This window comes from Stegostoma tigrinum, chromosome 7 (assembly GCF_030684315.1).
Source record: "Stegostoma tigrinum isolate sSteTig4 chromosome 7, sSteTig4.hap1, whole genome shotgun sequence".
NCBI lineage: Eukaryota > Metazoa > Chordata > Chondrichthyes > Orectolobiformes > Stegostomatidae > Stegostoma > Stegostoma tigrinum.
The window spans coordinates 26,371,167-26,382,830 of record NC_081360.1 but is presented as its reverse complement, the minus strand read 5'-3'; the positions used below and the strand labels follow the sequence as shown (position 1 = coordinate 26,382,830).

The following is an 11,664-nucleotide window of genomic DNA, read 5'->3' as shown; positions in this document are numbered from 1 at the left end:
TTGTGAGGCCACATTTGGAGTTCTGGTTGCACTGCTATAGGAAGGATATTATTAAACTAGAAAGAGTGCAGAACCTCACAGAAACCAAAGTGTTCAGCAAAATTTCCACATTTGTTTCTTTAGATCACAGTAGATAAAAGTTTTTACAAAAATGACAATGCACAAGTTCTGCCTACAAAGAATATCTTGATCATACTTTGAACAGGCCGAGGTCTCCTCTTGAGATAAACTCTAAGGAAGGACCTAAGAGATCTTTGTGAAAGGGGTGTTCCTACTTCTGCAAGGAATTGAGAGATAGTCACCATCGGGAACTTGAGAAATGTACTTTATTTGTTCAGTAATGTACATCACTAGTACCATCAGCATTAATCGCATCTTAATTGTCCTCGAAATAGTAAGAACGTTGAAGTTGTTTTCAAATGGAATCATGGAAATAAATAAAGATGAGGAAGAGAAAGCTTGAAATGATGCACAAATTCTGTATATCCTATGTAAAGTTTTTTCACAGACTAGGCAAACAGTTTAAAATTTGAATGCAGTCACCTGACATGGGCCAGTTTAGAAATTAAGCCTTTCAAATTTGCTTAGCAGAATTTATGCAAATTAATCCAATCAGTTTTCTTTTCATATTTCTTGCAAAATGATCTTGATTAATGAACAACAATAAGAAATTATAGGAAACTATACATGTTACTATGAGATGACACTCATCTAAGGTTAGAAAATCCAATCCACTTCCAACTCAGTGTCCACACAGGTTTTCAGTTTGGTATTGTAAGTCTGCACTCAGCTCCTGGATTACACTGATCACAATTCGAGAATTTTACGGGAGATATCACCACATTGTAGATAGGATCTGACAAAATGTTGAACTTCCTGCACATAAAGTACAAAACTCCAAGACCCTTTTTTTAAAAAAAAAACTAAGTTAGGTGCAACATTATTACAAATGCCTGAAAATAGTAACAGCAGCTGTCCTTGCTCACGCCAAGGGACATCAGTAGACCACCTTTCCAAGTTTAAATCCCAGTGCCAATTATCTTAACGTAAGAACCATCAGGCATTATTACATTGATAGAATGAGATCAAAACTCAATCATCATGGCAGGCAAACAGATCTTATTCAAGGTGTTATAAGAACAACACAAGATGAGAGAGTGTGAGGAAGTATTTAAATGAATCCAATGGTGTCCTCTGATGGGGTGCGGTCCTTCATCATTTGGTATGCTCGTTCAAGCGCCATCCCCAGACGTAGGAGCCAAATATCTAAACGAGAATAATTTGTTGTCTGCTCCACCACTTAACAGCAACTGAAAAAAACAAAGAAAAGTTACATTTCAACTTTGCAAGATTTTCACAGGTCACTCAGTCTTTCCTGTATAACCATCCAGATTTTGTCCTGATAAGACTTTTTTTTCAATTAATGCAAGCAATTTTAGGAGGGAACCTACACCCTTTCAATGTCAAATTTCACGATCTACTCCAATGAGTTGTGTAACCCTCACCGTCAATTTCTATCCTCTTGAGTCACTTAAATTTTCATCACCTAAGTCATCGGAGGGACATTCAGTCGAACTGAAAGCCTTTGCCAGTTACAGAACTTCATGTGCAGTTTTAGGTTCCTTTTAAATGATCTGAGGATTTCATGTCCAAATACACACCATCCTCTAGGTAAAGAAAAGTTTCCCTTATGTCATGAACGGTCTCCTGCTTCTAATCAACCTGGCCAGAGACTGCAAACTTTTAGAGCAGGTGGGTCTTCTCGCTCAGAGTCAGGAACACTATCACAGTACCACAAGAGTTTCCCTCAAGCTTCCTATAGTCAGTTAATCTGGAACCTTATTTGAAGTTATTAAGTGTGCAGATGACACCAAAACAGATGGTGAAGAAGATTATCTAAGATTACAAACGGATCTTGGTCAATGGGCTGCGGAGTGGCAGATGGACTTTAATTTGGATAAATGCGTGATATTGTATTTTGGTAAAGTGAACAAGGGCAGGACTTATACAGTTAATGGTAGAGCTCTGAGTAGTGTTATCAAACAGAGACCTAGGGTGTTCAGGTGCAATGGAAGTTGTCTTGCAGGTAGACAGGACCATTAAGGAGTTGAGGCTGTACAGGACACTGGAGTGGCCACTTCTGGAGTACTGTGTACAGTTCTGGTCACCCTACTGTAGGAAGGATGTTATTAAACAGGAGAAGGTTCAGAAAAGATGGGGCCTTTTTCATGGGAGCATGAGGAGTATAGATAAGGTGAATAGCAAAGGTGTTTTCCCTCGGGTGAGGGAATTCAAATCAAGGGAGCGTATTTTTAAGGTGAGGAGAGAAAGATTTAAAAGGGACACGAGGGCAACTTTTCCCACATCCAAGGCGTTTCATATATAGAATCAACTACCACAGGAAGTGATAGATGCAGGTATAGTGGCAAGATTTAGAGGGATATAGGCCAAACACAGGTAAGTGAGACTAGTTTAGTGTGGGAAACTTGGTTGGCATAGACGAGTTAGACTGAGGGGGTCCATTTCCATGCTGTATGACTATGACATCAGCTCTAATGAACCATTCTTCATCAGGGAGACGTCAGAGGTAGGTTCTTTACTCAAAGTGGTTGGAGTCAGCCTCATTAGGGGGCATTAAAGTGGTTATTAGATAGGCATGTGGAGGTTAGATTGTCTTTAGGATTAGGGTAAAAGTTCAGCACAACATCGTGGGCTGAAGGGCCTGTACTGTTTTATGTTCTATATCCCTGGCAATTTCTAAACTCTCTTACACAGTTATTTACCAACCTCTTTTAAATTCATGCCTTTTTTTTCTACAGTATTCTAATCAGGCTCAATGAACAAGAGATTGAACCCATCAAAAACAAATGTTCACTTTTATTCCCTGGAAACTGTCATCCTGTCAGCTTGACAGAATGCAATGATGTCCCTATAACTGACCTCTTATTGTTATGACTTTCAAATGAACAGGCATATAGAACCAGTAAGAGAAGAACAGAAAATGTAGATTTCTGTGACAATTTACAAGCACATTCAAGCAAGGTATTTACTAAGTTAGGTACTGAGGTTTTACATTGACCCCTCAATCCCTCCAATGAACTACACTGCACAATGAATGAAGAAACAATACACTAACCCATACAAATGCTTACCCCATTCTCTGTCCAGTCTACACAGAGTACTCTGTCTTCATGGGCATTCAAATCATAAAGTGGAGCCTTGCAACTAAAACAGAAAAGTTAAATGAAGTAATTCATATTCCTCAATAACTAAGCAAACAGTAGACCAAAGTGGGGATTCAGAACATTACCAATTCGACTCTGAATAACCATCTTCCTTCATTTAAATTAGGTGACTGTTTTAAGAAAGATTACAGATCAGCATCCACATACCTACTCTTAATGTTTACCGAATCAGACTCTTTTATATTCACGGCAGATTTTCAGACCATCTTTTAATGTCTGATAGGGCCAAGTAGAATCGCAAGTTGAGGTTGTGGATCCTGCGAACAATGAAAAGTAGGAGAGGTCCTTTGCAGGTTTGGGAGAGAGAGGTTGTGAGCTAGGGTAGGAGATGCCAGTGCATTGCTGCAAGTGTGTGCTTGAGGAGCCGCAGAGAAAAACATTTTTGGAGAATCTGAATGTTCTGTACATAGCGGTTGTCACGGTCAGGGCTAAATTGGGATGGCCTGAATGTAGACTGCAGTCCATTTGGGATGATCCAGTTCCAAAGGCAATGTGAGTATAGTACCTGGTTTGCTCAGTACATGGTCGAGCAGTTTCAGGGCTGAAGAGATTACTAGAGGGACGCAGTGGGAGAGAGATCCACTGAGGTCTTTCTGGATGGAGGAGGGTAACTTCTTCAAGTTAGGCATCCTTAGAAGAGGCTTTGCAGTGGGTATTAACTCACTCAGAGAAAGGAGGAACTGCCGATGCTGGAGTCTGAGATAACAATGAGTGGAGGTGGAGGAATACAGCAGGCCAGGCAGCATCAGAGGAGCAGGAAAGCTTATGTTTCGGGTCTGGACCCTTCTTCAGAAATGGAACAAGGGTCCTGACCCGAAATATCAGCTGGCCTGCTGTGTTCCTCCAGCTCCAAACTGTCGTATCACAATGGTATCTTGAGAACATGCATTTTAAAATCATTTAGTGGTTTTATATCAAAGGTCTGGAGTGCTGCAACCAGGGTAGAAAACAGAAGATTGTGTGCACAGTGAATTGATATGCAGTGATCTCTGTCAGGAATACACATCTGGGCACCAAGGGCAAAGTCAGTTCAGCAATTCCTCTACAGTTCAATATTTGAACACATGCTGTCCACGCCCCACACATGAAGAACAGACTCTTAGCTAACTTGGCATGAAACACTTTCTTCTCCCCAAAACAGACATAAATAATTTTAGTTGAGGCCATTCACTTGAGGAGATTGTTGTAATCACCACAAGAGAACAAAAATGCATGATAGCTAGGCTAACAATCTGGAGATTAATATTCTTCCTGCTACTGTAAAATAATCCTCAATATAACAAGGCATGTATAGCTCTAATGTTGTTCTACTAGTGGAAGTGGTTAAAGAGATGACAGCATTTTGGTTGGGCATAAATAACTTTTGAGATTTGAATCTCCTTCCTGTGGATCTGTCTTACCACATAGTTAATTCTCAAAATACCTCCGTACATCCCAGAACTTGACCAATTTGTCAAAAGAGCCTGAAATCAACTGATTCTCATGTGTAGGTGACCATTTGACTGCTGTTACCCAGCCATTGTGTGAAGTTAGGGAGAACAGCACCAGAGATCCATCTGCAATGACAGAGAGGAGAAAGTAATTAGGTGCCATTAAATCCTTCTGGTTTATTTTGCCAAAAATGCTATACACTGTAGATAATTAGTTAATAGCTGTAGCTAGGAAAGAATAATTTTTGATAGTCTGCTGACACTAATACCTGAATTTACATTGTGCGATCTCAATCCAGATCACAAAATCTATAATTAGGCTTTTGATTTAGTTGTCATTTCTATAAGAGACTATCAGAATTGGGTCTTCTGCAACAAACAAAAAACATCCCAAAAGGCAACAGAGTTTACCTTGACCAATTTTGTTTTCATGATATCACAAAACTCTGAGACATTGCGAAATTTGATCCACTCTGAGGATGTTTGAAGTGCACACCAGTCACAGTGGTTGGCAACAGATCTGCATTAGCTGGCAAATGAAACAAAGCACTTCTCACTACAATTTTCTGGCAGGATTGTAGTTGGCCCCTATAACTTATCTGAGCAAACTCTGACCAAGGTATGTGTTCAATTTACCAGAGTCCCTGTTACAAACTGCTATCTACTGGTCTCCATCAGTAAATTCACTTGGATTGCCAATGCTGAAGTAAGCAAAGTACAAAGTATATTGCGTACTTTCATCCCTGAAAGTATGAGAAGGAATGTAATACTGATAGGGGACAGTACAATCAGGTCTTCTGAAAGACATCTCCTCAGACTTGGAGAGGAACTTGGAGTCAAGGGGTGCATTCAGTTGTTCTGGTCCATTTGGATATCAATGACAAAGTTTGAATCAGGAATGATGCTTTACAGAGAGACTTTGAGGATTTAATGTTGAAATTGAAATGCAGATCACTGAAGGTAATCATGTCTGGACTATTATCTGAGCAATGTGTCAATTGGCACAAGGTCAAGCAGATTAGTGAAAGAGAGATTTTTGAATGATGGGGCACTGGCAGCAGCACTCACTAAAGAGGGACCTATTCCATCAGGATGAGATATGAGATTAACTTTAAATCAGGCTGCAACAACTGCTCTGTATAACTATGGGTGTCAGCAAGACATTAAACTAACAGGAACAGTATAGCACTCTGAGTAAATACAGGCAGAGTTTATTTGACATCAGCAAGCAAGTTCCATTCAGGGAATAACTGCCTAGAAAAAAAAAATCAAAATTAAATAGTCTTGATCTATGTGGGTAAAGCAGCTACAGTAAGATGACCTAGTGCCACGAGGAGTATGAAATGGCTTCAATTTAATCACCATTACAGAAACATAGTTCTATTTGAGCAAAGTTGGGAAACAAATATTCCAGGATACACCATATTTTAGGAAGACAAAGGGGATCCAGGTGATTAGTAAGAGTCAGAAAACACTGTTGGGGTTAGTTTACAGGTTCATACTGTAATTACATAGTTGGACAAAGCATTAATAAGAAATTAGTGGAACCTGTAACAAAGACAATGTTGCAGTTGTGGATAACATTGGTGAGGTTGTAGAAGCTTTTCATGAGAATCACAAAAACAAATACACTGCGGAATAGCTTAGGATGAAAGCTATTTTAAATGCAGTATTGTGTAATGAGGCAACATACTAATAAGAATTCACTGGAATATGTCAGTTGCAAATTTTCCCAATCAAGAATCTTAAACTTACTTAAAACCAAAATTGGCTAAAAAAAGTCTGGCAACAAATTGAGTGGGCAATATTTAAAGAAATAAAGTTTTCAACAAAACATATTCCAAAAGCACTTGATGATCTATTAGAGTCTGAGTTTTACAGCACAAAAAGAGACTCTTCAGTCATAAATTTTCCAGCAATTGGCCTGCAGCCTTGTAGGCAACAACATTTCGAGCACTCATCTGATTAGGCTACTCTTCTAGGCAGTGAATTCTAGACATCCAAAACCCTCTGGGTATACAGTCAAACAAAACAGAGAAACAGACCCTTCGGTCCAATTAGTCCCACATCCCTATAAGCACTTCTTCTGTACTCACCTAAATGTCTTTTTAATGTTGTTATTGTACCTGCACCCATCACTTCTGGAAGTTCATTCCAAACAAAAGCCACACTTAAATGCTCGTGTCTTTTCAAAATCTTTCTGCTTACCATGAAAACATGTCCTCTAGTCTTGAAATCCAACACCTGCTATTCCTCCTATCTATACACCTCTATAAAGGTCGCCTCTTAATCTCTTACATTCCAACGTAAAAAACCCCAGCCTCACCGATGTCCTGTACAATCTCAACACAATGCCCCAACTCCTATACTCGAAAGTCTGAGCAATGAAGGCAAGCATACTAAGCACCTTCTTAACCACCCTGTCTATAGGTGAAATGGGTTTTCCTCAAAGCCCCGCTAAATCTCCTGCTGCTTATCTTAAAACTGTGCCATCTGGTTATTTGACCCATCTACCCAATCTAACTCTGTATACCTTAGTCTTCTCTGCTCTCAGCCACCCCAGACTATCTAGTTTTTCCCCCAAATGAATCACTCCCACCCAGCCAATATCCTGGTGCAGTCACATTCTTCCTATAGTATGGCAACCACAACTGCACACACTATTCCAGCTGTGGACTAACATACATTGCAGTTGTACAGCTCGAACAGAACCTCCTTGCTCTTGTATTCAATGCCTTGACTAGCAAAGGTATGTAACCTAGATGATGTCATAATCATCTCAACTATACATCCTGCTGTCTTCAAGGATCTCTGGACATGCACAGCAAGGTTCTTTTGATACTGGTCCCAAAATGTGTCACCTCTCACTTTTCAGGATTTGAGTCCATTTAGATCATCTTGTAGTCTAAGCCTTTCCTTCTTGCTATTTACTAAACCACCAATTTTCATGTCATTTTAAACTTATTGATCATTAATGTACACAACAAACCACGTGGTACATTACTGTTCACAGGGCTTCCTGCCACTAAGTTATCCAACTGTCCTTGATCCCAGGGTCCTTAGTTTCTAACTAGTCTGCCATGCAAGACCTTTACAAAAGCCTTACTGAAGTCCATGTAGATTATCCTTATTTATACACCCAGTCACTGAAAAATTCAATCAAATTTATTAGAAATGATCTCACCCCTTGCAAAGCCATGCTGACTATACTGGATTAATCTTTACCTCCCCAAGTGGGGATTCTGTTGCTCAAAATTTTTTCCAAGTCTCCCAACTACAGACGTTAAACTCACTGGCCTGTAGTTCCCAGCTGACCCCTACAATAATGGTACTAAATTAGCTGCCCTCTGACACCCCTTCTTGTGGCCAGAGAAGATTTGAAAATTAACATGTCAGAGTCCTTGCAATCACCTCCTACAGCAGCTAGGGAAACATCTCATCCTGGTCTGGGATTTATCCACTTTCAAGCCAGCTAAAATGACTAACATCTCCTCTGTCGAAGTTAATGCACCTAACTATGTCATTGCACGCCGTCCCACCCACCCATGAGTTCTATTATCCTTCTGTACCGTGAACACCATTAGATTAACAGAACAGGCCTATAAATTATAAAACACAATATCAAGGCAGAGGATTTGGAATCAAATAGCCAGCAATAAATTGATAAGGGAAACAAATGAAAATTTTGCCAGAATTATAAAAATATATTCCACTAGAGACTGAGTTTTAAGAGCATAAAGGGGCCATTCAGCTTCAACTATCGACAAAAGTCATCAAATTTTCATATATTCTATTGATATTCAACGGCTTTCACATCTAGGAGAAATCATGGGACTGAGAAAATAATAAGGAACTGAACACATACTTTGTTCTTGTTTTAACAGACAATAACATTGCAGAAATGAGGGATCGTCTGGGAGCTAAGAGCTTGGAGAAACTTCAGGAACCAAAATCTGACAAATTGCAGGGGCTTGATGGCCTATATCCATTATCTCTGCAACTATGTTTTTGCACAATCTCTCTGATTTAGGAACAGCCCCAGTAGAATAAAAGTTGTCAACGCAACAGAAAACAAAATATTAAAAGCCAGTCAGCCTGACACTAAATATTGGGAAAATGTCAGATCTTATTATTAAAGGGGACCCAATAGATCCCAGTATCTAGGTTTTTAAAACATTCAAAAAGGTGCACACATTAAGTTAGCAGGCAAGAAAAGAGTTCATGGATCTGGGGGATAATATATTAGCATGAATAAACAATTGGTTAATGGACAAAATGCAAACATTCTGCATAAACAATTAATTTTCAAGTTGACAGACTGTGACTGATGGAGAGCCAAAAGGGTCAGCTTTGGGGCTTCAGCTATGTACAACCTATATTAATGAGTCAGATGAATACTGATGATAGAGGAAGGTGGGAGTAAGTACAGAGTGTGGGAAAATTAATTTGTCCATGTTGGCCAAAAGAATAGAAAAGCATAAGTGTCTGCAACTTGTATTCAAGGAGACTTCAGTATGTTTGTAAAAGGACCATGAAAGATAGCAACAAAATTTAGCAATTTGGCCTTTACTGCAACGTGATTGGAGTACAAGGAACAAAGGACTATGTCTGGAATACTTTATGCCGTTGCAGTCTCCAATTTCTAAGAAATGATTCACTGGCATTGGAGGGTGTACACAGAAATCAATCCTAAAATTACACTATATCTACACACTGAATTTTCTACATTCAATGCTGTGGTTTAACAATACAATCACACTTGACTGAAAACTCGATTATAATTTTCACTTCACATAAGGAATGCATAATGAGTTAACAGAATGGCCAAACAAGTCTTGTAGGAGAAAGCACAAAATATTCTGAAATTACCTTTTGAACGTGGATCCCACAGCCTGATGTGCCTGTCAGTGCTGCCCGAAGCCAGCCTTTTGCACAATGGGGAATAAGAGATGCAATTAAACACCTTATTCCCATTCTGGAAGGGGGTGAAAAAAGACAAGTAAAGGCAATGGAAATCATGTTTCAGAAAGCACAGAAACAATTAAAGTCACCTCAAGGAAAAAATTAGCTTCAAATATAAGATGTGATGAGACTGACTAGAAAATACAGCAATCTGGTCAGAGAAGTTATCTAGAGCAGGTGGGTCTCCTGGACCAGAAATAGGAGCACTACATTAAGAAAGAATGTATGAAAGATTAAATGGAAATGAGAGAAAAAAAAACACAGAACAAAAAAAAAGAGTACATGTGCAATACCTACTCAAAATGTTAGAAGTTAAGCTATAACACCCATTCTAGGTACTGACTTAAACTGAAAAAAAACTAAGTGGTGTTATTTAGAACAAAAAATTTTTCTTTTGCACACAAACAAACTTCATAGCAGTCAAAATTGTCACAATTCATAAAGAAAAAACAGCTATTAGGATAACAGTAAAGGCCAACCTTAAGTAACAAGCACAAACAAAGCAGATTCCTTCCTATCTGGATAGGGCAGAAATAAATAACACACACAGCTCCAACAGACAAAGTACAAGATTAGCAGCTGCAGCCAAAACTGATCCTACCCAATTATCTAGGTCCCTCATACAGGTAAGATGTGGGAATAATGTGAGTGTTTATTCCATTGTGATCTATAGTAAACATTTGATCCTGAATAGAAGCTGCCATGTAACTCTACCAACTCACCAAGGTACATTTTTGGGCTCCAGTTTCAGCATCCCAAATTTTGAGCGTGTGATCCCAGGATGCACTACAGAGTTCCTCTGTATCAGACCACAAGACAGAGGAAACTGCTTCATTGTGACCAGATAGTGTCATCATAGGAGTCTGGGGGAAAGAATATCAAAGTTAATGGTGGTGACTCTGAATAATAGATCATTGGGTAACAAATTTCATCTAAATAATCAAGTGTTGGATTTTTACAAAAAGCAAACGAAAACATATAACTTCAAAAAGGGTACTACCCCACGTTCTCAGGAAATCCAAAAATTCAGTTACTGAAGGCTTTGAAAATCTCCAAAAACTTGTCCCACCTTGAGTCAAATTCTTAACAGTCCACTTTAATCAGATGTGAGCTTAAAGTGCCAATTCTGCCTTTCTTTCATTTTCCTCAAGATAAAGAAAGTTACCACCTGATACATCAAGGAACTACCTTAAGTCAACACGGGTTTTGCTCATCTCGAGTTCAATTCAGGTCTCCTACTTTAAATAAAACTGATTAGCAGCAAGCATAGATGCGAGAAAGTTTGCAGATAATCAACCATAGTTGATGACGATCTTCAGTGTAAAATGAGCAGAAAATTTCTACTTCACAGATGTGATTAAGATTAAAACTAAAAGTGCCAATAAATAAAAAAAAACCTGTGGAAAGTTCTGTTTCTCAATACATCAAGATGAAATGACAAGGAAGTATAAAATTAAACTTAAAATCTGAAAGACTTGTGTTTAGACTTAGCGTTTGTCACTTTAATATATAGTGAGCAATTTTGCCCCATGTCTGAAATTAGTACAAAAGTTAAAGTTATAAGATTAAAATATGCCAACTAAATACACTTCAATACCAGCTTTTAGTCACCTAAAATTACATGGGAACTATATATTTTTTGGGTGGAAGTGTGGGAACCATTAACTAAAATAACCACGTTTATCAAACACCCTCAAATGGCCATTCAAGTAAAAAGATAAATTTCACTTATTTTAATCAGTACAACTATAAGCACCTACATGATTTTGCAGATATGACAACATCATTTGCAGTTTCAAAGTTCTCCAATTTGGTCTCTGCTACAGGGGAAATCACAGAATCCCTATGCAGTGTGGAACAGGCCATTTTGCCCATTGAGTCCACACTAACCCTCCCAACCCCTACCCTATCCCTGTAATCCCATATTTCCCATGGTTAATCCACCTGGCCCACATTGGGCAATCTAGCATGGCCAATCCAACTAATCTGCACATCGTTGGACTACGGGAGGAAAGCCACACAGACAG

At 38.9% G+C, this 11,664-nt stretch overlaps 1 protein-coding gene across 1 annotated transcript in view; it reads right to left on the bottom strand.

Moving 5' to 3' along the window:
• Nucleotides 1–309: 309 nt before the first annotated feature.
• The window catches only part of wdr12 (WD repeat domain 12), a 28,622-nt gene continuing 17,267 nt past the window's right edge, over nucleotides 310–11,664 (bottom strand). Inside the window, exons 9-13 of the mRNA XM_048534069.2 lie at nucleotides 10,360–10,500; nucleotides 9,545–9,650; nucleotides 4,669–4,801; nucleotides 3,153–3,225; nucleotides 310–1,310 (exon numbers count right to left, since the gene is read on the bottom strand). Coding sequence (XP_048390026.1) covers nucleotides 1,233–1,310; nucleotides 3,153–3,225; nucleotides 4,669–4,801; nucleotides 9,545–9,650; nucleotides 10,360–10,500 — 531 coding nt within the window. The 3' untranslated portion in view covers nucleotides 310–1,232. The remainder of the gene's footprint in view (nucleotides 1,311–3,152; nucleotides 3,226–4,668; nucleotides 4,802–9,544; nucleotides 9,651–10,359; nucleotides 10,501–11,664) is intronic.